General features: G+C 43.2%; 1 protein-coding gene and 1 non-coding gene across 5 annotated transcripts in view; one reads left to right on the top strand and one right to left on the bottom strand.

Moving 5' to 3' along the window:
- Positions 1 to 4,204: 4,204 nt before the first annotated feature.
- LOC120361712 (U6 spliceosomal RNA) lies at positions 4,205 to 4,310 on the top strand. Its single transcript, XR_005577850.1, has one exon. It is a non-coding gene; the product is annotated as a U6 spliceosomal RNA (small nuclear RNA).
- Positions 4,311 to 5,264: 954 nt separating this feature from the next.
- ANKRD29 (ankyrin repeat domain 29) overlaps positions 5,265 to 25,945 on the bottom strand; it is a 60,401-nt gene continuing 39,720 nt past the window's right edge. For 2 of the 4 annotated variants that reach the window (XM_039463881.2, XM_039463879.2), the window contains 4 exons: positions 21,983 to 22,081; positions 20,179 to 20,274; positions 15,123 to 15,221; positions 5,265 to 6,545 (listed from right to left, as the gene is read on the bottom strand). In XM_039463881.2, the coding sequence (XP_039319815.1) occupies positions 6,462 to 6,545; positions 15,123 to 15,221; positions 20,179 to 20,274; positions 21,983 to 22,081 (378 nt within the window). In that variant the 3' untranslated portion in view covers positions 5,265 to 6,461. The remainder of the gene's footprint in view (positions 6,546 to 15,122; positions 15,222 to 20,178; positions 20,275 to 21,982; positions 22,082 to 25,945) is intronic. The other 2 variants (XM_039463880.2, XM_074383678.1) reach the window with 2 other exon arrangements.

The following is a 25,945-nucleotide window of genomic DNA, read 5'->3' as shown; positions in this document are numbered from 1 at the left end:
ACCCATAATCCCAGCAGTTTGGGAGGTCGAGGCAGGCAGATCGCTTTAGTCCAGAATTTTGACACCAGCCTGGGCAACATGGTGAAACCCCATCTCTACAAAAATATAAAAATTAGCCAGGTATGGTGGTGCATGCTTATAGTCCCAGCTACTTGGTAGGCTGAGGCAAGAGCATCGGTTGAGTCCAGGATGCAGAGGTTGCAGTGAGCTGAGATCATGCCATTGCACTCCAGCTTGGGTGACAGACCAGGACCCTGTCTCAAAAACACAACACAACACAACAACAACAACAAAAAACAAGTTCTCCAGTTAAAACCAATCATGCAGCATAGGTAAGCAAGCATAAATTATCTCATTTGACCAGGCCTCTTTGCATTGCACCACACCTGTCATGCATCTCTGTAGGGTAGTACCCAGCCTGTTTTTTTCATGTTGTCTCCTGGAAAAGAGCAGAAGCAATGCATTCTGATAGTTGCCAGTGATTCCTAGAAAGCATCAGGAGTATCTTCACAAATGCAATTCTGTCTGGTGTGTAGAATCATTTCAAGGGAATAGTTGTATTTAATGTTAGCTCCAGGTTCTGACCACTCACCAATCCTTAACCATAATCTCCATTACAAGGCCAGAGTTCTTTTTTGTGTGTGTGAGAAGTAGTCTCACTCTGTCGCCCAGGCTAGAGCATAGTGGCGCGATCTCGGCTCACTGCAACCTTGCCACCCAGGTTCAAGCAGTTCTGCCTCAGCTTCCCAAGTAGCTGAGATTACAGACAGCTGCCACCATGCCTAATTTTTATAGTTTTGGTGGAGACGGGATTTCACCATCTTGGTCAGGCTGGTCTTGAACTCCTGACCTCATGATCTACACGCCTCAGCATCCCAAAGTACTAGGATTACAGACGTGAGTCACCGCGCCTGGCCACAAGGCTAGAATTCTTTGATGACTGAACAAGCTCATCAAAGACGGAGTGGTGGAGCAAAAGGAGGCTGGAGTTTCCCAGCCTTTGTGTCTTATGGCTACATATCTTCACGTGGCTTGCTGCCTGCTCTCTCCTTGAGAATTTCTCCTTCCTCATTATGTTTCACTTCCTGCTCGTTTGTTGTTTCATTCTCTTTGCTGAGTTCCCTTCTTTCAAGATTTACTCTGTTTGCCATCTCTTTTAAAAAAACATTTATTTAGTTTAGAGGCGAGGTCTTCCTATGATGCCAAACTGTTCTTGAATTCTGGGACTCAAGCAGTCCTCCTGCCTCGGTCTCCCTTCAGGGAGGAGCCCCACTGTGCCCAGTCCTTTTGCCATATCTTTTTCTCTCGGTAGACTCTCCATGGGGACCTCATTCATCCCGTGACTTTGACCACTTCTACACAGACAATGCCCAAATCAGTAACAACAGCCTGTTCCTAAACGTTGTTATTTCCAACTGCCTTCTAGAATCTATTTCACAGATCCTTTAAAGTGAACATGTCCAAACTCTCTCTCTCCTCACCCCAAATCTGCTATTCTTCCCTATTTCCTGACAAAGTTGTTGGCCTACCCACCTTGCAAACTTTGTGGGCCAAGAAGAATTCACAAAGCCAGCCCAAGACTGCCTATCCTTAGGAAGTCCTGCTTACAAGGTTGGGCCTCAGCTGGCAAACAGTTCTCTGCACTATCAGACTTCCACTAAATGCTAAGAAGTGTTCACTTTGCCTAAACTGTTTGTGCAAACAATGTGGTTTATACTGACTGCCTGTTTTCCTTCTGGAGGTCTTGAGTTTTGGTAAATGCTAGGCAGAAGGTACCTATGTGACCAGCTCCCAGTTAAAACCCTGAGCACTAAGTCTTCAATGAGTTTCCCTGGTAGACAACGCTTGCTGCCACAACTTGGTTGCTGGAGGAACTAAGTTCAGCCTGTGGGAGAGGTTTCTCAGAAGCTTGCATCTGGTGACTTCTGTCTTTGCTCTATTTTCCTTTTCTCTCTGCTGATTTTGCGATGTGTCTTTTTGCTGTATTCTTTTTTTTTTTTTTTTTTTTTTTTTGAGACGGAGTTTCGCTCTTGTTACCCAGGCTGGAGTGTGCAATGGCGCGATCTCGGCTCACCGCAACCTCCGCCTCCTGGATTCAGGCAATTCTCCTGCCTCAGCCTCCTGAGTAGCTGGGATTACAGGCACGCACCAGCATGCCCAGCTGATTTTTTGTATTTTTAATAGAGACGGGGTTTCACCATGTTGACCAGGATGGTCTAGATCTCTTGACCTCGTGATCCACCCGCCTCGGCCTCCCAAAGTGCTGGGATTACAGGCGTGAGCCACCGCGCCCAGCCTGCTGTATTCTTAACCATGTATATGCGTATACATGTATATGAATATATATATATGAGTAAACAACTACATATATGAGCCCAATGTCTTCTTAGCAAGTCACTAAACCTGGGGATGATCTTGGGAATGCCTAACACACCTTAGCATAATTCCTAGCTCTCCTTTTATTCATCCCTATATTCAATTAATCACCAATTATCATTAATTCTACCTGCAAGTATTTTCAAAAACGTGCTGTATTCTCCACCCTCACTGCTCTGATGCTACAGTTGTGACTCCATTTGGTCACCACTGCCTCCTCCACCTTCCCCCAAAAAGCAAAAGTCAAACTGCCAAGATTGGAGGACAGTACCAAGACACCACTACAAGGTAGACTGTCTTTCAAAGCTGATTCCCTCACTGTAAGATGGGGATGGTAATAGCATTTACTTCATAGGGTTGTTGTCGGGCAAATGAAAAAAATGCATAACACTTTATGAGATTACCTAAAGTGCTTAGCACATAACAAACCCTTAACAAATGTTAGTTGCTGTTTTTATTTTTATTTATTTATTTATTTAGAGACAGGGTCTCACTCTATCATCGAGGCTGGAGTGTAGTGGTACAGTTGGGGGCCATTGCAGCCTTGACCTCCTGGGCTCAAGCCATCCTACCATCTCAGCCTTCCAAGTAGCTGGGACCACAGGTGTGAGCCACCACCATGTCCGGCTAATTTTTTTTTATTTTTAGAGAGATGGGGGTCTCACTATGTTGCCTAGGCTGGTCTTGATCTCCTGAACTCAAGTGATCCACCCCACCTTGGCCTCCCAAAGTGCTGAGTTTACAGGCTTGAGCCACTGGGACTCCTCACCTGGTCACTACCTCTGAAACATCCAGTTCTAGCACCAAAAGCACTTTTGTTAGGAAATTAGGAACTCAGCTGATCTGTATCCATCCGTAGGCCCCCACCAAAACATAGTATCTCTGTCTGGTTCTAAGTAACCTGGTATTTGGGGATGCTCTTTTCGTCTGCACAGGTGTCTCAGTGTGGGATTTATGAAGAGATACAGCTTTCTTGTGGTGGTAGAAGGTGGATGGAGCAGATGGAAGCCAGGATGTCTCTGTAAATCTCCATATTCCTGACATTACTGCTGCAAATTATTGTCTCCTACACCAGTAGTTCTGCAAAACCACCAGCTACTTCACAAGAGAAGTTAGTGCAAAGGACTGAAGAGCCAGGAGCATCATAAATAATACAAATTAGAAAATGTTTCTATTTTCAGTGTCTTCAGTAACTCCCAAGAATTCTTTTTAACTGAAAACTTTTTGGAATCGTTACATTCTCTACAGCAGAAATAATGAAATCAAAGGTCCATTACTAAAATAAAGTTTAAATGTCTATTTAGCGTTCCAAATATCAATATATTTACAGAGTTGAATTATTCACCCTAAAATTCCATGCTATAAAATCACATAGCAATAATTTGTGATTAAAAACAAACAGAAAAAAGCAGCAAAGGCAAGTGGGGTAGTATATTAACTTTATTTTGAATTATTATATAACATGGAATATGTCATCAAAGAAATGAATTAATGAAAAATGTTTGTAGTTCAATTAAGCAGACAATTTGCATAGGATGCAGAGCTAACTGAATTGTCTATAGAGTAACATAAAATAATCATTTACATGTGTGCAAACTAAAATGCAATTTTTAAAACAACAGACCTTTCCATACAATCTTTGGTAGGTGATTAATAATTTTCCCTGCTATGGATAATCTCATCTAGATCAAATGTGATCCCTTTAAGCTAGACACCTGTTACCTACAGTAAGAAGGCCTCCATGTTGTTAAAGCTACTGGGTTCAATTTTATGGCTCTAATACTGTTCAAGAACATTATCCACTTAAAACTATTGAAGTAATAAGCCAGTGCTCGCTTTGGCAGCACATATACTAAAATTGGAATGATACAGAGAAGATTAGCATGAAGTAATGGGCCAATGACATGTTTCAGTGAAAAACAAAGTTTGTGATTCGTCCTGTTTTGTCTTTTGGAACTTTGTTATCAGTATCCATAATGTTTTGCTTTGTATCAGTGATTAACTACTATTTTTGCCACAAGGGTTAACTAAGGGGAAAATGTAAAGCATTTAAGTCCATATTATTTTCCCCTTCAAAATGAATATAGCTTTTTGAAACTCCCACAGGAGCAAATGTGTATTTGTACAAATTTGCTGAATAAAAGAATGCCAATGAGTAAATTGGCACTGCTTTTTTAGCCACCAAAATGTTTATATCTGGGTGTTTTAGCAACAGAGAGCTTTCTAATATTTTATCCTAGAATCAGGTTGCAGGCTTTTTGCATAGCTGGTCAGGCTGTAGGCACTTCTGGGGGCTGTGGGTTGCTCATTTGCTTGTGGCATTTATCAAAATACGCTGATTTTTGTTGTATTCATTAATTGTAACAAATTTTAGGAGACTATCTTCTAATTTCAAAGATAATATTCCATTATTTACTGAATTAAAGATAATCCTTTTAGTGACACTGAAAGTTGGTTAAACAAAAATTCTTTTGGGATTACATCCTTTTCTTCTGTCTTAACATGTCTTTACGTAGAACATGACTGAAAACCAGAGTAGACTATGAACACAAAGATGAAGGATGAGGCTGGGCGCGGTGGCTCAAGCCTGTAATCCCAGCACTTTGGGAGGCCGAGGCGGGTGGATCACGAGGTCAAGAGATCGAGACCATCCTGGTCAACATGGTGAAACCCCGTCTCTACTAAAAATACAAAAAATTAGCTGGGCGTGGTGGCGTGTGCCTGTAATCCCAGCTACTCAGGAGGCCGAGGCAGGAGAATTGCCTGAACCCAGAAGGCAGAGGTTGCGGTGAGCCGAGATCGCGCCATTGCACTCCGGCCTGGGTAACAAGAGCGAAACTCCGTCTCAAAACAAACAAACAAAACAAAAACAAAAAACGAAGAATGTGTTTAGCAGAAATACAATTGCGTTTATTTTGGAAGATTACAGAAAGAAGGTTTTATTTTTGTGTGTGCAGTTAGGCACTGATTGAGGCATTTAGACACCATTAATCATAAAGTGCATTGAATGTAAGTTTTGATCTCCTTCAAAGGAATAATTCAGTAAAACTCAGATTTCGTTCTTGGAATCAATCAACTCAAGAACATGCATAGATGAAGACTTACTAAATGCTAATAACAGTCTTTTATTATTTATACACCTGCAATAGTGATAGCAACATATTGTACTTGCATGTATATCGCATTGTATCCAAAGACCTCAGAGTCATTATATCAAGCAGCATGGTGTTGGAAACTCAAGATTCCAGAGTGTTAGGTATACTTACTTATGGCATGGGAAACAGATTCCCAACAACAGAGACCAAAGACCAAAGAGACAATCCTGTAGATTTCTTATAGTTTATGCTTTTCTGAATTTCCAAATTTGCCACTGGTATCCTAACCTACCTACAATGTTGACTCTAAGTAAAAGTCATTTTTACATGTCAGGAATAAGATGAGGAACAATGAACAAACGCACAATCTGTCTTTTCTATAGTTCAATTGTCTGTCTTTGAATAGCACACAATGGAATGTCGGAAGTGGTTTTTTTAATAGTGTATGTTTATACCTCATTGATTTATAACAATCATGGCTATGATCCCTGTGTAGAAGAGAACATTTTGTACTGGACTGACATACATATGTAGGTAAAATAGGATAGATCTGTATATTTTAGCACACATACATTTAACACAAAAGCAAAAGTTGAATCAATCCATTGAAGGTCAGCTTTTCAGTCTTTAAAAGGAACAAAGTGTTCTGTCTCCTTGCTTAGCACTAAGAACCCGATCCACCTTAGCGTTTAACTGAGAGGCCCAAGTTAGCATTATTGAAAATGAGTTTCTGTGGAATCTGTGAACATGCCAGGCCCCCCAGGAGCTGAGTTACAGGACACTGTGAGAAGCCTGTGGTAAGGGAGAAAGAGGGTCCCTGAGCTGTTTGGTTCTTAACTTGGTGCACAGAGCATAGCTCTTCTTTGTCAGGGACCCACAGGGTGGGCATTCTGGGTATATATTTTTTTTCATAAAAGAATTTCCAACACTGAGATGCAATTTCTTTTTGGACAATGTGATTAAACTTTCTCTGTCAAATATGGAACTAAACTAGCTCTTTCTGGGACCTTCTTTACTTCTCAGGAGACGCAATATACGTTCATTTTTGGTTAGTTCTGCTGGAAGTTCGTTGGCCTGAAAGAAGAGAAGATGGCTATTAGTGAATCGCCATAGCTGTTGTGGTGTTAGGGACTCCAAAGAGGGGCATTTGATCCACTCTTTCTCCTTTGCTAATGAAAAAAACCCACACTGGTTATGACACCACGCCAGAGTCAAGATACCAAAAAAAGAAAAAAAAAAATCCAAACTGGACTCATTCTTTTATATAAAGGTATTAAAAATCTCCTTTAAATGTAAAAATATTACGTATTTCCTCATCTCATTCTTGGAGATTTTTTTCTATCCAGCCAGATCCCTTACTAGACTGTAATCTCTTAGGGGAAAGGGTCCAGATCTGATTAATCATTGTATCCTTACCTCCAGCACAATGCCCAGCATGTCTAGAATGTTCTCCATAAGTACTGGTCAAATTACATTTGATACTTTATATGTATTTTATTATTTTATTATTATTATTAGAGACAGGGTCTTGCTCTGTTACCAGGCTGGAATGCAGTGGTATGATCATGGCTCACTGCATCCTTGATTCTCTGCCTCCTGGGTTCAAGCAATTCTCTTGCCTTAGCCTCCCGAGTAGGTGGGACTACAAGCGTGCGCCACCATGCCCGGCCAATGTTTTTGTATTTTCAGTAGAGGGGATTTTGACATGTTAGCCAGGCTGGTTTCAAACTCCTGACCTCAAGTGATCCTCCTTCCTCGGCCTCCCAAAGTGCTGGGATTATAGGTGTGAGCCACCGCACCAGGCCAGATGTCTTTTGATGAGAAGGCAGAGTTAGGAAACATCCAGAGCATAAGAGACACCTGGGAAATAACAGCTTTGGTGGTTAACACTTTCCACCTGACCCAGTATCACTCCAAGTCCTTTCTTTCACATTGCTGCTGAGATACATTCATTAGGCATCTAGTGAACCAGTCCCTACCATCGACAACAGGTGTGATGTGGAAGTGGTTCTCAAACTTGTTGGTTTTAGGACCCCTTTATACTCTTAAAAATTACTGAAGAGTCTAACAAACTTTTGTTTTAAACTTAATAAAAATAGAAGCTGAGGGCTGGGTGCAGTGGTTCACACCTGTAATGCTAGCACTTTGGGAGGCTGAAGTGAGAGGGCCACTTGAGCTCAGGAGTTCGAGACCAGCTTGGGCAACATAGTGAAACCTCATATCTATTATTTAAAAAGAAGATCTTTTCAAAAAGAAATTAAAACAGAAAAACTTAAAAATATATTTATTCACTAAAAATAATACAAGTTAATGTATTTATAAAAAATTTTCAAAAACAAGTAAATATGCTGAGTAGCACTGCTTAACAGCTTTACATATTACTTTAAATGTGTAGCTTAAGGGAATACAATTGGATTCTCATGTCTGCATCTGCATCCTGTCTATTGTGATATATTGTTTTGGTAGAATTATGTAAAGAAAATTAAGCTTCACACAGATATGTAAATGGAAAAGAAAGGAGTATTTTAACACTCTTTTCAGATTGTTGTAGATATTATTCTTTGATGCCACATCAATACTCAACAAGTGGTAGTTTCTCTTTTTTTTTTTTTTTTTTTGAGATGGAGTCTCGCGTCTCGCTCTGTCACCAGGCTGGAGTGCAGTGGTGCGATCTTGGCTCACTGCAACTTCCCCCTCCCCAGTTCAAGCGATTCTCCTGCTTCAGCCTCCCGAGTAGCTGGGATTATAGATGTACACCACCACACCCAACTAATTTTTGTATTTTTGGTAGAGACAGGGTTTCACCATGTTGGCTAGGATCATCTTGATCTCTTGACATTGTGATCTGCCAGGCTTGGCCTCCCAAAGTGCTGGGATTACAGGTGTGAGCCACTGCACCCGGCCAACAAGTGGAAGCTTCTTAAATGCAATGTGGGATTTGAAACCATATCAATGAACTTTAAAACCCACAGATATATCTATTCACAGTTGGATCTTTTACCTAGCATGGTTTGTAACATGCACTGCTCATTTGGAAAGTATGGTTCACTGAGTTTGTAGAATGTTGGCATATTTCATTGTGCAATATTAAAAACTCACATTCTGGCTGGGCGTGGTGGCTCATGCCTGTAATTACCCTACTTTGGGAGGCCAAGGCAGGTGAATCACCTGAGGCAAGGAGTTTGAGACCAGCCTGGCCAATATGGCAAAAACTTGTCTCTACTAAAAATATAAAAATTAGCTGGGCTTGGTGGCACATGCCTGTAATTACAGCTACTCAAGAGGCTGAGGTAAGAAATCCCTTGAACTTGGGAGGCAGAGGTTGCAGTGAGCTGAGATCACACTACTGCACTCCAGCCTGGGTGATAGTGAGACTGTCTCAAAACCAAACAACAAAAACTTATCCATCAGAAAAGCCTTTAAGTACTGGGAAGCTGTTAAGGTCATAGTGTTAGATACCTTGTTCTTTAAGGTAAAAATAGTGTTCCATGAAAAAAGTGGTAGGTTCACTTTGGAATTCAAACAACTGCACAGGAGCTGTGGAAACTAACACAACTCCATCTTGGATACTAATCTGCCATGTTGACTTCTTTTTTTTTTTTTTTTTTTTTGAGATGGAATCTTGCTCTGTGCCCAGGATGGAGTGCAGTGGCGCCATCTCAGCTCACTGCAACCTCTGCCTCCCAGGTTCAAGCCACTCTGTTGCCTCAGCCTCCCCAGTAGCTGGAATTATAGGCGCACACCACTATACCCAACTCATTTTTGTATTTCAGTAGAGATGAGGTTTCACCACATTGGCCAGGCTGGTCTCGAACTCCTGACCTCAAGTGATCTGCCTGCTTTGGCCTCCCAAAGTGCTGGAATTACAGGCATGAGCCACTACACCCAGCCTGCCCTGTGATTAATCCTAGTTTTGAGAATGCCTCTAAGATTTTTATTTTATCTGCTTTTTTGTGGTTCCTACTGAAAATCCTGCCCATAGGTCAAAACAACCTTGCCCATAAGTTCTGCCCCTCGGCAGTCACATAGCCTGCTTGCCTTTCCCTGAGGGGCTGACTTCAGTCATCCTGTGTATTCCTTCCCTTAGGCCCTGGGTCTGGGGTTGATGTCCTGAGACTATGCTTCCTGTCCTTGTTACTTTCTGAGAAACTGGATATGTCAGCCTTTTTTTTCTTCTTCTTATCTGCTGTGATCATCTGGATGTCAGGTTCTTTCTTGGCTTCTCAGCTTCCTCAGACTTTCAGGGGCAGGTTTGCCTGCTCACCGCCCAACAGATGCTTTTTCTTGAGATAATCATCATACTTCAGTACACAGCAGAAGTGCTTTAGACATGCTTTCCATTTTGTCACATAGAATTGTATTTATTTATTTACTTATTTAGACACATGGTCTCACTCTGTCGCCAAGTCTGGCATGCAGTGATGCAATCATAGCTCACCATAGCCTCAAACTCCTTGGGCTCAAGCTAGGACTACAGGTGTGCGTCACTATGCCTGCCTTTTTTTTTTTTTAAGTAGAGATGGGGTCTTGCTATGTTTCTCAGGCTGGTCTTGAACTCTTGGCCTCAAGCAATCCTCCCACCTAGGTCTCCTGAAGTGCTGAGATTATAGGCATGAACCACTTTGCCCTGCCATCAAATAATTTTATTGAGCCGGGCGCGGTGGCTCAAGCCTGTAATCCCAGCACTTTGGGAGGCCGAGGCGGGTGGATCACAAGGTCAAGAGATCGAGACCATCTTGGTCAACAAGGTGAAACCCCGTCTCTACTAAAAATACAAAAAATTAGCTGGGCATGGTGGTGCGTGCCTGTAATCCCAGCTACTCAGGAGGCTGAGACAGGAGAATCGCCTGAACCCAGGAGGCGGAGGTTGCGGTGAGCCGAGATCGTGCCATTGCACTCCAGCCTGGGTAACAAGAGCAAAACTCCGTCTCAAAAAAAAAAAAAAAAACAATAATAATAATATTATTACTATTTTCTGAGACAAAGTCTCACTCTGTTGCCCAGGCTACAGTGCAGTGGTGCAATCTCAGCTCACTGCAGCCTCCACCTCCTGGGTTCAAGCAGTTTTCCTGCCTCAGCCTCCTGAGTAGTTGGGATTATGGGCATGTGTTAACACGCTGCTTAATTTTTGTATTTTTAGTAGAGACAGGGTTTCACCATGTTGGGCAGAATGGTCTCGAACTCCTGATCTCATGTGATCTGCCTGCCTTGGCCTCCCAAAGTGCTGAGATTATAGGTGTGAGCCACCCCATCTGGCCAATCACACAGAATTTTAAAAAGATGTATAGGAAGAGTCAAAATTTAATAAAACAGACATTTTTTTACTGCTTCATCAGAGACATTCTTAAGTACAACTGGTATTTTAAAAAATAATTTACAAAATTTATAAAATACTTTACAAAGGCTTGTAAAATATTTTGCCAGTACAGTTTAGTGCCCCTGCTTTGATGTGTACTAAGCCCCAACAGTTTCACCCACCATTGCTTTTCCTTTTGTACCATTAGAGCAAATGTCAGCAGTGAAGAAGGCAGACAATATCTTGTTTGTTTTTTTAGGAGACAAGTTTTCTCTCTGTTGCTAAGACTTGAATGCAGTGGTACAACCATGTAGCTCACTGTGGACTTGAACTCCTGAGCTCAAGTGATCTTTTCACCTCAGCCTCCCTAGTAGTTAGTACTATAGGCACAAACCACCATGCCCAACAATTTTTTTGTTTTTTAATTTCTTAAAGAGATGGGGTCTTGCTATATTGCCCATGCTGGTCTTGAACTTCTGATTTCAAGCGATCCTGCTGCCTCAACCTCCCAAATTGCTGGAATTACAGGCATGAACCACCTCGAATGGCCAACATCTTTTTATTATCAAGAATATGGTTTTGCATGGTGAAAGCCTTTCTCTTCTAAAACTACAAACATTAGCTGGGTATGGTAGCGTGCACCTGTAATCCCAGCTACTCAGGAGGATGAGGCAGGAGAATTGCTTGAACCTGCGAGGTGGAGGTTGCAATGAGCCAAGATCGCAGCACTGCACTCCAGCCTGGGTGGGTGACAAAGCAAGACTCCATCTCAAAAAGAAGAAGAAGAAAAAAAAAATGTGTGTGTGTGTGTGTGGTTTTGAATTCTTTTTTAAAACTTTAAATATATTTTTATTTTTTTGTAGAGATAGTGTCTTGCTGTATTGCCCAGGCTTCTCTGTGTTGGGATTACAGGCTTGAGCCACTATGCCCAACCTTGTTTTGATTCCTTAGACCCCGTCTATGGGTCAGGAAGATCTTCAGGGATCCAAGAGAACTGTTGAAAACTGTTTGTATAGAGGAATCCGAACTCTGTTCTCATGGCTGGGCATGGTGGTTCAGCTACTCGGGAGGCTGAGGTGGGAGTATCACTTAAGCCCAGGAGTTTGAGGTTACAGTTAGCTGTGATGGCACCACTGCACTCCGACCTGGGTGACAGAGTGAGACTCTGTCTCTAAAAAGAAAGAAGGATGTGGCTGGGTGTGGTGACTCACGCCTGTAATTCCAGCACTTTGGGAGGCCGAGGCAGGTGGATCATGAGGTCAGGAGTTTCAGACCAGCCTGACCAACATGGTGAAACCCCATACCTACTAAAAAATTCAAAATTCCTGTCTCCCTCACAGCTGGCTCTGCATGAATTACTCTTTTTCCATGTTGAGTCCCCTGTCTTGATAAATAGGTTCTGTTTAGGCTGCAGGCAAGATGAACCCATTGGGCGGTTGCACTTGTTTTAATTCAGAAGGGTCCAAAGTCCAGCATTTTGCCCACTGGAAATTACTCATAACCATTCTTGTTGGTAGTCATTCCATTATTCTAGTAGACACACAGGGAATTGCATTTTTCAGTTTCTATGTAAAGGTACTAATGTTTCCTCCTTGCCTTAGTTCAGTATTGGATAACTCACCAACAAAGACTGGTCTCTCTCTCTCTCTCTTTTTTTTTTTTTTTTTTCAAAGACTGGTCTCTTTAGGAAGATGGTGCACAAGGTCTAAAGATAAGATCTAAAGAAAGGCAATTGTGATTTCAACTGGCTTATCACACAGCCAGGCTAGCTAATGGAAAACAAATCTAAGTATCTAAGGAGAGATAAGCAGAAATGTTATAGGCAGCAATTCAATGGGAATGAGGAAGTGATACTTGGACATGCTAAGTCAAATGAAAAAAGTGACCCCTGGCATGTTGTTTAACTGGCACTTCTTAAGGTTTCTTTTCAAAATGTCATAAAATGTTATATGTTTTTGTTTTTCTTATTAAAAAATTTTAACACAGTAACAGATGCTTAGAAAAATTCAGAGTATGGGCCAGGCGTGGTGGCTCACGCCTGTAATCCAAGCACTTTGGAGGCCAAGGTGGGCGGATCACCTGAGGTCGGGAGTTCTAGACCAGCCTGACCAACACGGTGAAACCCCGTCTTTAAAAAAAAAAAAATTTTTTTTAAAGAAAAATTCAGAGTATGAGGCTGGGTGCAGTGGCTCATGCCTGTAATCCCAGCACTTTGGGATTCCAAGGCAGGTGGATCACCTGAGGTCAGGAGTTCGAGAGCAGCCTGACCAGCATGGTGAAACCTTGTCTCTACTAAAAATACAAAAATTCGCTGGGTATGGTAGTGCACACCTGTAATCCCAGCTACTCAGGAGGCTGAGGCAGGAGAATAGTTTGAACCTGGGAGGCGGAGGTTGCAGTGAGCCAAGATCGTGCCACTGCACTCCAGACTGGATAACAGAGTGACTCTGTCTTAAAAAAAAAAAAAAAAAAAAAAAAATTCAGAGTATGTGAGTATAACGTGAAGGTTGCTTTTCATATCCTCCTCTATTCATAAACACCAATACCACTTCCTCCTTCAAAAATTTGTAGTTTAGGTCAGGTGTGGTGGCTCATGTCTATAATCCTAGCACTTTGGGAAGCCAAAGTGGAAGGATTGCTTGAGTTCAGAAGTTCAAGACCAGCCTGGGCAACACAGCAAGACTACATCTCTATAAAAAGTTAAAAAATTCATATTTAAATAAGTAATAAATAAAGTTTGTAGTTTAGTGCGTTTTCTCTCCACTCTGTCGCCCAGGGTGGAGTACAGTGGCATGACCATAGCTCACTGCATCCTTGACCTCCTTGGCTGGGTTCAAGTGATCCTCCCACCTCAGCCTCCCCAGTAGCTGGGACTACAGGCACACACCATGACATCCAGGTAATTTTTATACTTTTTGTGGAGACAGGGTGTTGCCATGTTGCCCAGGCTGGTCTTGAACTCCTGGGCTCAAGTGATCCACTTGCCTCAGCTCCCAAAGTGCTGGGTTTACAGCAGTGAGCCTCTGCGCCTGGCCCATGCATTCTCTCAAGACTTTTCCTAGGCTACTCTTCTCTGCTGCAATCTATACATGTGCCAGCTTAAGCAGATGTTGAAGAGGAGGAAGCAAAAGGACAATCATTTTTTAAAATTCCTATTGTGCCTGGGTGTGGTGGCTCACGCCTGTAATCCCAGCATTTTGGGAGGCTGAGGTAGGCGGATCACCTGAGGTCAGGAGTTCAAGACTAGCCTGATCAACATGGAAAAACCCCATCTCTACTAAAATACAAAATTAGCTGGGCATTGTGGTACATGCTGGTAATCCCAGCTACTCGGGAGGCTGAGGCAGGAGAACTGCTTGAACCTGGAAAGTGGAGGTTGCGATGAGCCGAGATCACGCCATTGCACTCCAGCCTGGGCAACAAGAGCAAAAAACTCCATCTCAAAAAAAATTTTTTTTATTGTGTGCCCTCCCACCTCCAAGTTTTAGCCTAATTGTAAATTAAGAATTTAGAACTAGAAAAATTTTGTAACAGTGGCATGTACTCCTGTTAACAACATAAAAGCATCAAACATAGCATAAGCAATTCTCAAGTTATGAACAGTGAACTTATGGGAATGGTGATAAACTACCAGAATTTTGGCATTTTTAGGGCATGACTTTGATGATAGAATAATACTTACTTCCATAGTAACTGCTCTCCCTTTTTTTCCCACCTCCACCAGGAGGGTGTACCCTTTGGGCACGGTGGCTCATGCCTGTAATCCTAACACTCTGGGAGAACAGAACAAATTAGCCGGGTGTGGTGGTGCACTCCTATAATCCTAGCTACTTGGGAGGCAGAGGCAGGAGAATTGCTTGAACCTGGGAGGTAGAGGTTGCAGTGAGCTGAGATTGTGCCACTGCACCCCAGATTGGGCAACTGAGTGAAACTCATCTCAAAAAAAACCCCCAAAAACAAAAAACCTGAAAACCTGATAGCCCCCTCACCTGTCACACAACGCACGTCCATGGGAAACCTGGTGCTAAACCATTTGAAGATGACCTGCTTCTGGGTCAGGGTTTCATATGCAGCAGAGTAGCTCCCTTGCTGTGATCTACTGAAAGTCAGCCCTCAACACAAGGGTTTTTAAAACATATATATATATAAAATAAAACCATTGATATGAGTCAGGGTTTTTATTAATAGTAGAATTTCCTGGGTCCAACTGTACTGCTCACTAATCACCTACTAAGAATGACCTTACTATACAAAGAATGAAGATGGTGATTGGAGCCAGGGAATATTTATCCTTCCTGGCCTAGAAGGACACTTCAAGGGGCTCAATGGAGTTAAAAGATTGCTTAAGTGGGTACCTTGTTTCTCAGGGATGGGTCTGCCCCTGCTTCTAGGAGCAGCGCAACTGTTTTAATGTTTCCGCTGAGTACTGCCGCATGGAGCGCTGATGTCCCATTCTAAGAGAAAATGACAGTGTGTGTCAGGACTGAACTCATAACCATTGGCATTCAGCATTGCTTCCATCATAAACCATCTGGGTGATAAGATTGTAACCTCAGACCCTTAAGCTTCTTTATCTTGCCTTGTACTTTTCAAAGTCACATCAACCCCTAGTATAGTGTCCTTGGATACACAACTGATGGTCAGTACAAATATTGCTGATGTTCTCTTACAAGTGAAATAAGGAATCTGACTGAGGGGGGCACATGACTTCATGATCACTCAGTCAGTTTTACATACTTTGAACTTGCTGCAGAAAAAACAATGCTGTGCCAAATATTTTTGTTCTTCAAGGACAATACATACAGTCTTTGTAGTTTTGCTGAGCCACTTCCAGCAAGGCTGGAGGAATAGCTGCTTAGCCAATGGGCTGACTTGTCAGAACAGCTACAGATACTCTGACCACTCAGGCAGGCAAGACTGTGACTGTGGAGCTTCAGGGCTTAAGAGGAAGAGTATGTGGGTGAGGCAATGCCCCAGAGCTTTGAGTTGGAGCATGTCTGAGCACAGAAGGGTCTCGTAGATGAGCTATTAATGTTTTATGACATTTACTGCAAATATTTATCAAAATAAGGAAGCAGTTAAATCCAGCATGTAGCTGGACCAGGGAGGGGAGGGGAGGAGACTATAACAAAACTAATATAAGAACAGTGGGCAGTCATGTGACATTGGTTCTAGAGGGTACATATATAAATAGTACCTAAATGCAAACTTAGTTTCCTAATTAATTACTCTGATTTTGTAAAAGAGGAAAATATCATACCCAGAGAAAAATTCCAGCACAGTAGCATTTTTCTGTGGTTGCTTTTAAATACACTACTCTTGTAACAATTTACTTGTCTAAATCTTAGCCAATCTATCAACTTCACCTATATGTAACACGGGTTGAATTTTTTTTTTTTTTTTTTTTTTGAGACCGGGTCTTGCTCTGTCTTCCAGGCTGGAGTGCAATGGCGCAATCTCTGCTCACTGCAACCTCCAGCTCCAGGGCTCAAGGGATTCTCCTGCCTCAGCCTCCAGAGTAGCTGAGACTACAGGTGCAAACCACTGTGTCCTGCTAATTTTTGTATTTTTGGTAGAAACAGGGTTTCGCCATGTTGCTCAGGCTGGTCTCCAACTCCTGAGCTCAGGTGATCTTCCTGCCGAGGCCTCTCAAAGTGCTGGGATTACAGGTGTGAGCCATTATGCCCAACCAGTTTTAAAAAAGCCAAAAAAACAGCTGTTTGAAACAAGACTAGATTTTGTGAAGTTCAAGCTTTCTAAAGCTTGTTCCTTTTATTCTTATTATTTACTTTCATAGACAGTTTATTCTTACTTTACAAACAATTTTAACAAGTGCAGCTTTCTGGCTTTTTTTTTTTTTTTTTTTGAGACGGAGTTTCGCTCTTGTTACCCAGGCTGGAGTGCAATGACGCGATCTCGGCTCACCGCAACCTCCGCCTCCCGGGTTCAGGCAATTCTCCTGCCTCAGCCTCCTGAGTAGCTGGGATTACAGGCATGTGCCACCATGCCCAGCTAATTTTTTGTATTTTTAGTAGAGACGGGGTTTCACCATGTTGACCGGGATGGTCTCGATCTCTCAACCTCGTGATCCACCCGCCTCGGCCTCCCAAAGTGCTGGGATTACAGGCTTGAGCCACCGCGCCCGGCCTTTTTTTTTTTTTTTGAGATGGAGTTTTGCTCTTGTTGCCTAGGATGGAGTGCAATGGCATGATGTCGGCTCACTGCAACCTCCGCCTCCAGGGCTCAATCAATTCTCCTGCCTCAGCCTCCTGAGTAGCTGGGATTACAGGCGCACATCACCACTCCCAGCTAATTTTTGTATTTTTAGTAGAGACAGGGTTTCACCACGTTGGCCACGCTGGTCTCAAACTCCTGATGTGAGGTGATTCACCTGCCTTGGCTGGGATTATAGCTGTGAGGCACCATGTCCAACCAGGAGTTTTAAAAAAGTCAAAAAAGAGCTGTTTGAACCAAGACTAGATTTTGCAAAGTTCAAGCTTTCTAAAGCTTGTTCCTTTTATTCATATAATTCACTTTCATAGATGGTTTATTCTTACTTTGCAAACAGTTTTAACAAGCACAGCTTTCTGGCTTCTAAAGTTCATGGCAGGCCAGGTGCAGTGGCTCACACCTGTAATCCCAGCACTTTAGGAGGCCAAGGCAGGAGGATCAGAGAATCACTTGAGCCCAGGAGTTCAAAGGTCAAGACCAGCCTGGGCAACATAGCGAGACCCTGTCTCCAAAAAAAAAAAGCTCATGGCAGATGAAAGTAGCTCATGAGCTGATTAGGGCAGAGGAGAGAGGCCAACACACTGACAACAGCAGTTCTGTTTAACTGTCAGCAAGAATGGAATCTAAAAATATAAAAACAGACACAAAATATCCAAAAAGCTTATGGGATCATTCAAGGGCAAACAGATTTTATGTACATTGATAGACCCTGAAAGGACAGCCCCAGAGCTAAGCCACTGGTCAATTTAGAACAGATTTGGTGTCCTGTATTTAATAAAACAGAAGCATTATATCTTGGGGGTCAGCAAACCACAGCCTGCAAATCAAATCCTGCAAGCTAAGAACGGTTTCTACTTTAAAAAATTTTTGCACCCTATTGCCCTGGCAAAAGTGCAATGATGTAATAATAGCTTACAGTAACCTTGAACTCCTGGGCTCCAGCACTTCTCCTGCCTTGGCTGGGACTACAGCCACACACCACTGCATCCATCTAATTTTTAAACATGTTGTAGAGATAAGAGTCTTACTATATTGTTCAGGCTGGTCTCTAGCTCCTGGCCTCAAGCAGTCCTCATGCCTCAGCCTCCCAAAGTGCTGGGATTATAGGCATAAGCCACTGCACCCAGCCTGTTTTTACATTTTTAAATGATTTTTAACAGATTAAAAGAAAAATCTTTTTGTAATATGTGAAAATATGAAATTCCATAAATACAATGTCCATTAATAAATAAAGTTTTATAGGAATTAAGATTTTTTTTTTTTTTTTGAATCGGAGTCTCCTTGTCACCTAGGGTGGAGTGCAGCGGCTTGATCACGGCTTCATTTCCCAGGCTCGAGTGATCCTCCCACCTCAGCCTCCCAAGTAGCTGGGACTACAGGTACATGTCATCATGACCAGTTAATTAAAAAAAAAATTTTTTTAGAGATGGAGTCTTGCTATGTTGCCCGTGCTGGTTTGGAACTCTTGGATTCAAGTGAACTACCCACCTCAGTGTCCCACAGTTCTGGGATTACAGGTGTGAGCCACCACACTGGGCCTTTTTGTTGTATTTTCTATGTTTACTTTTGGATTACTACAGAAGAGTGGGGGCAGTTGGGAGAGACTTGTAGGGCCCACAAAGCCTAAAATATTTGCTGTCTGGTGACAGTAATAGTTACTAATAGCTCAGTAAATATTACTAAACAGTAAATATTTACTATACATAGTATACAGTTATATAGTATATGCTATATATTACATAGTATGTATTTATAGTATATAGTATATACTATATATAGTAAATATATACCATATACTAATTCTCCTACCTCTGGTCGAGGCAGGAAGATTGCTTAAGGCCAGAGTTAGAGACCAGCTTGGACAATGTAGTAAGACCCTATCTTTACAACAAATTTAAAAATTAGATGGGTCCAGTGGTATGTGGTCATAGTCCCAGCTGAGGCAGGAGGATTACTTGAGCCCAGGAGTTCAAGATTACTATAAGCTATGATTGCATCATTATACTCAAGCTTGGGCAACAGAGTTGAAACCCTGTCTCTGAAAAAATTTTAATTTGTACTATATATGTATAGTAGAGTATATAGTAAATATATTCTCTAGTATATATTTGCTATAGTAAATATCAATATTTATATATTAATAAATATATTTACTATAAGTATATTATTAATTGGTAATATTTATTAATATTTACTATTTAGTAATATTTACTAAAAGATTAGTAAGCATTACTATTAATATAAAATGAATATAATCAATAATATAATTAATATTATATTAGTAAATAGAAATACTAATATTTACTAAGCCTCTACAGAAAAAGTTTGCTGACTCCTGATCTATACTATAGGTTAGAAATATTTTAATCAAAAAATGATCAAAATTTAGGCCAGGTGTGGTGGCTCATGCCAGTAATCCCAGCACTTTGGGAGGCCGAGGCAAGTGAATCACTTGAGGTCAGGAATTCAAGACCAGCCTTGCCAAGATGGTGAAACCTTGTCTCTACTAAAAATACAAAAATTAGCCAGGCGTTGTGGTGGCGCATCTGTAATCCCAGCTACTTAAGAGGCTGAGGCAGGAGTCACTTGAACTTGGGAGGCAGAGGTTGCAGTGAGCTGAGATCGTGTGATTGCACTCCAGCCTGGGCTACAAAGGGAGACTGTCTTAAAAAGCAAAACAAAACAAAACAAAAAGATCAAAACTTACAGAAGAGTTTTGGTTCTATTTTTTAGGAGACCCAGGTCTCCATTCTGACATATTTTCTAAGGCTTCCAGGTGTTTGAGGCTTATTTTATTTCACTCAATGGAGCAAAGCAGAGTGGTTCTTTGCTCAAGAAAATAAAGAGAATGAACATAAGTGTCTGTTCTCTTCCTTGATTTCACAAATCACAAATTGTGTCAATATGGTGTACTTTCCAATGTAGCTATTTCATTACTACTGTCAATTTTTTTTTTTTTCCTAGAAAACTAGTAGTGACAGACTGTGGTTCACTCTTTCTACCACCTTCCCATTTCTACCAATGACCCTGGGATCACCAGCATCAAGAAGCTGCAGGTGTGTTCCTTCAAGAATCCAACTAACCAGGCTAACTGTACCTAAACTCAATGCAGTCCGCAAGTGCGGACTTACTTTCTAACCTCTCTCTTACAGATTAGCAAAATTTCTGTTTAGGTCTTACCTTCAGAATACCAAGAGTGGGTGAGAATTTAAGCAGCTCCTCTATGACATCATTATACCCTTTGTTGGCTGCTTTCAATAAGGCCGTTGTGCCATCCTTAACAGAAAGGAAAATAAAAGTTGATTATTAACATATGTCTGTGTGGCCTGAGAGCTAAATGTCAGTTGAGAATTGGAAGTACCGTTGTCAGAAACTAATGAAATGTGTAAGTGAAGCACAGATCAGCAATGTCTCTTAATCTAGGAGCATTTTAGAGCATATTAAGCAGTTAATTCTGCATGAAAGAGTATCAGATAAACCATGACTTAGATTATGTTAGAACTCTGCATTTGGGAATTCATACTCCCATAGATCCTGAGAACACTGAGCAGGGGACAGGGGAATTACAAGAGCATATTTTTAGGCCATGGATGGACCAGAGGCATTCTCTGCTGTTCACGATTTAGCAGAAATGGCTGTCTTTAATAATTTAAATAATTGAACTGTATTTACTGTTTTTTTTTTTTTAATTATACAACCTTGCCCTAGTCTGGTCTAGGTTAGCTGCCTGTGTATGGGTAGTGAGGGATAGGGACAGGGGTGATAGATTAAAATCTGCTAAAAGGCCACATGTAGTGGTTCACACCTGCAGTTCTAGCACTTTGTAAGCCCAAGGTAGGAGGATCACTTGAGGTCAGGAGTTCTAGACTGGCCTAGCCAACATGGTGAAACCCCGTCGCTGCCAAAAATACAATAGCCAAGCGTGGTGGCCCGTGCCTGTAGTTCCAGCTACCTGGGAGGCTGAGGCATGAGAATCACTTGAACCCAGGAGGCAGAAGTTACAATGAGCTGAGATCATGCCACTGCACTCCAGCTTGGGTGACAGAGTGATACTCTGTCTCAGAAAAAAATAAAATATGCTAATAAGTCAAATTCAAAAATTAATATTTAGCTTCTGTCATTATTTTTTAGCTCAAGAAGACAGTTTCCAAATTCCTTTTTCTCCTGTTTTCAATTATCAATCGCTCTGTTTGGAGGATCTAGTTCACAATTCTCCTATAGCCAAGGAACTGCCATGGCCTGCCATTAGGGTTTATGTGTAATCAGAAAGAAGGAACATGGAATTTGCGTGTGGTGGCGGGGTGGCGGGGGGGGGGTTCTTTTTTGGCTTCAGGGATTGTGAAAAGAAGAGTGGGAGAGAGGGCAGTGAAGTGGTGGCGAACGCATCTGGCGATTTCCCTTTTTTGGAGCTTAGACTTGGAGAGGGGAGGGTGCGTTATGTAAGCAAGGGTTATACAAAGGCAACCAGGCCACAGTAAAAACACAGAAAGCAAACAGCCTAGGTGGTCAGGCTATCTTCAAGCCTTCCTTGTGGGGAAAGGGCTTGCTGTGGGGTACACCCAAACAGTATTAGGTGACACCAGCAGAGGCCAGTGGAGACAGAGGGCCGGCAGGGGACGGGGTGCAGGGGGGTCTGCAGCTCCAGGAAGCAGGGATGAGAGGCAGGGCCTGCAGGAGGCGCAGCACCAGCCAGGGGCTACCCCTACCCCAGCCCCCAGGACAGCCTGGAGGCCCCGTCTCTACCGTCTCCAGGCTAGAGGCTAAGTAAGATTCCACCTGCTCTAATGCGTCCCAAGGTCATCTCAGGTGGAGGAGGAGAAAGGCGGAGCAGCACCGAATTGGACCTTGACTTTGTTTTCCTGCTCAAGAGCAGGCAGAGTTTGGGAGGAAGCCCGTGTGGGCTGCAGGCTCAGTCAAGACGCGTTTTCTCCCCACAGGCGTGCTGGGCCGCTTCGCTCAGTGGCCTCGCGCCCCAGGCACTCACGTTCCGCGCAGCGTCGCGGTCGGCTCCGCGCAGCAGCATCACCCGCACCACCTCGCTGTGGCCCATCTGGGACGCGATCCACAGGGGCGCTGTCCCGTCCTGCGGGGAGAGGAGGCGGCGGCCACTGTGACTGGGGCCCCCTGGCCCACACACTCACAGAATGTCTTTAACACCAGGGCTCTGAAAGCGAAAACCCCAGGAAGGCACTCCTTGAGCGCAGATCACACTCTCCAGCTGATCCACACTGCCCAGGAGGCAGTGAGAAAAGAGGGGTTATGTATAGCCCACGGACACGGACGGCACGTGGCTGAGTCTGGGCTACTTGTGTAAATCGCCAATATTCAATTTTTGGCTTATAAAACCATCCATTTCGTGGCTTGATCTTTTGCCAAAAAGTGTGATACTGACTTCATGGAAGGCTGCGTGGGAACCTTGTTTTGAAGGCTTGGGGGAGCAGCTGAGCTGTATATTTACAGCACAGCAGAACCAAATTCCACAAACCCAGAGAGACGTCGGCCTCTTTCCCCCCAGACTGTCCATTTCTTTGCTTTCCTAGTGGGTTGCTCCTTAATGTTCACACCATATACCCCTAATTCCCATAGGCAAGCAGGCAGTTTCCTTTGAGGTGGGGTCTGAGAGTCAGATAACTCAAGTCATTTCTCCTACTCTTCTAGTCTGGTGTCCAGAACCCTCCACCGCCACCTCATCTCTTAGGGAGCTTAACTTTAAGTGGAATATGTTGTTGCATCTTCCAGGAAGTGATGCACCTGAACCAGTTACGGAGGAGAGCATTCTGGGGACTATTTCCTCTGTGTATATTTGGGAATATTTCTCCAGCATCTCTTTCTATGTGCACACTAGGCCATGAGGCAGAGAAATACTGCTCCGGCGGTGGTGGTGGGGGGGGAGCAAAAACATGCAAGGGATGGAGAAGGATCTGACAGTAGGGTGGCTCCTGCCAGATGGGATGGAAACTGGGAAAGCCTTCCAATGTATGAAGGGGCTAGAGAGGGATGGGGAAGGAGGAGGCCAGATGAGAGTGTCCACGTTTTCTTCCCTCTCTGGACTGAATCTCGGGTGTGTTGTGGGGGATAGGTAACCTAGGGATGGTACAAACATCAGATCAGTTATGGGAAATTCCAGATGGAAAAGGATTTTCTCTTCTTGTGAGAAACCAGGAAAGTTACAAGTTCTTTAGAGAAGTTCTGCTCTCTGTTGGTGCCTGGGAGATAGGAGAGAAATGGCCAGGGGGTTTCAGTCAATGGACCGCAGTGCCCACAGCCCACATCCGCCTAGCCCCTAGGCAACCGGAGTCCCATCTGCCTGTGGGAAATCAGAAGCGTTAGAGAAATAGTGGGCTGGAGTGAGCCTGGGTTTGAGAACACAAGGCCACAAAGGCCTGACTTCCTGAGTAGAGATGATGGCTGGGCCAGCAGACAATGGTGAGACCAGCTGCATCCCTGGGGTGTACCAGTGCAAGACACCTTCGGACCAGAGAGCCCCGCACCAGGGCCACGCATGAGTCTCCCCACCCCCATCTCAATGCCAGGATGATAGTCTGATCCCGAAAACTTACGCCCCTTTGGAGAGAAGGGCAGGAGGGAGCAGGATCCAGAATTGGCTAAAGGTAACCTCTGAAGTAATCATGATAATATGCCCCAAGAGACTCTTTTAGCCAGATAAGACTGAATTACCCATTGGGGGAGGAAGGGCTGAAGAGGAAAATGATTCAGTTATAGAATATAAAGTTACATTTTCTGCTGCTGTAATTTCAACCTTAGCCTACTAGCAGAAGCAGGCACAAGATTGTTGTCCATTGCTGTCCCGAGAAAGGCAGAGGGGATGAAGACATCCGAGTTGGGTGGGGGAAGCTGGTGACTTGGGAGCCCAGGAGGATCTGGAGGTGCTGAAGGGCAGTCGGAGGATGTTGGCACCTATCTTGAGAGACACAGTGGAAGAGGTGCCGAAACAAAGGATAGCGAGAGGTGGAAGACACTTTAACCTACTTCATAGTTTTTCCAGGAGCCTCTTGGTGGGAATATTCTTGAATCTAAATATTATCATGAGCAATTTGCACTTTAGTTTAAAAGCACTTCCATATTCTTTATTTGATTCTCCCAATTCAGGATTTAATCAATCATTCAAGCAACCAATAATGATAATTATTATTTGAGACAGGACTCTGTTATCTAGACTGCAGTACAGAGGCATGATCAAGGCTCACTGCAGCCTCAACATCCTGGGCTCAAACGATCCTCCTGCCTCAGCCTTCCTAGTGGCTGAGACTACAGGTGCGCACCACCATGCCCAATTAGTTTTTTTTTTCTTTTTTTTTGTAGAGATGCGACCTTGCTTTGTTGCCTAGGTTGTTCTTGAACTCCTGGCTTCCAGCGATCCTCCCACCTCAGCCTCCCAAAGTGCTGAGATTACAGGTGTGAGGTGAGAACGGCCTAAGCAACCAACAATGATTAAGCATATTCTATGTCTCAGGCAGAGTGCTAAAAATAAGTCCTGGAGAGGAGACATGAAGGTTTCCATAGGACTGCAGTGCTATGATAAAGTATGGACAAAAGTGCACGAAATGAAACAGCAGGGAGGGCTGCTGCATGGGGAATGCAGGCTCAGTGTTGTGGATAGGCTGCCATCTGAGCTGGGTCTTGAAGAAGGACCAAGATTTTGCTAGGTGAGAGAGAGAGGGAAGGGTCATTTGAGGGAGAAGGAAAAGCAGCTACAGGCACAGTGGCTTGGACAGGCATGGCTACTTCATGCAGGGTGGGAAATACAGCTGCTGTAGCCAGAGGGGTGTGGGTGGGACCCTGGGAGGCAAGAGAGTGTGGGTCCCTGCCGGTGCTAATACTAATGCGCTTCTGAGTGCCCGAGTCTGTTTTGTTCTTTGTCACTCTCTCTCCACCAGAGGGCAGGCAGGGAGAGGCAGCCAGCAAAAAACGGCAGCCCACTGCCTATTCCGTGTGCTTTTCCATGGCTTGGTCATTATTAACAAACTTGTATTAACAACTGATATTAATATGTGGGAAAGTGCTAAGAGATGCTATATTATGAGAAATTTATCTATCTATCTATCTATCTATCTATCTATCTATCTATCTTTCTATCTATCTTATCTCCCTACCTACCCACCTATGATAGAGTCTTGCTGTGTCCCCCAGGCTGGAGTGCAATGGTGCCATCTCAGATAACTGCAACCCCTGCCACCCAGGTTCAAGAGATTCTCCTGCCTTAGCCTCTTGAGACGCTGAGACTATAGGCATGCACCACCACACCTGGCTAATTTTTGTATTTTAAGTAGAGATGGGGTTTCACCATGTTGGCCAGGCTGGTCTCAAACTCCTGACCCCAAGTGATCCACCCACCTCAGCCTCCCAAAGTGCTGGGATTACAGGCATGAGTCACCATGTGTGGCAAAAAAAACCCCAAAAACCAAAAAAACATTATTATCAATTTAGAACATCAATGATAACACTCATAAAATATATCATCTTAGAATAGTCATGGGAGGTGGAAAAAGCAATTAGTCCTTCCTGGCTGTGAGACCTAGGCCAATCACTCTCAGTCTCAGGGTCCTCTTGTCAAAAATTGTTAGCTTCACAAGATAAGTGAGAAACCATATAGAAAGGTGGTGAGCATAAGCACTGGCTCACAGATGCTTAGGAAATGCTAATTGCATCTGAGTAGTATTTATCATGAGAAACAATAAGCCCCTTAATATGTACTTTTGTTCACAAAATACTTCCATATTTGATTCATATTTAAATCAAATTTAAAATACTTTTAAATTTGATTCTTCCATTGACCCTGTGAGACAACTGATTGTGAGCAGGTAGGAATGACTGGTAAAATGAGATTTTGGGGCTGCCTGTATATTTCATTACTGGTAATTACAACTCCACATCTGACTTGGGAACCCAGGGAGTTACTGCACATGAGCTACAGCATTATTGTCAA

Source organism: Saimiri boliviensis, chromosome 13 (genome assembly GCF_048565385.1).
Source record: "Saimiri boliviensis isolate mSaiBol1 chromosome 13, mSaiBol1.pri, whole genome shotgun sequence".
NCBI classification, from domain to species: Eukaryota; Metazoa; Chordata; class Mammalia; order Primates; family Cebidae; genus Saimiri; species Saimiri boliviensis.
Note: the sequence above shows the minus strand (reverse complement) of the source record. Positions and strands in the feature narration are given on the sequence as shown.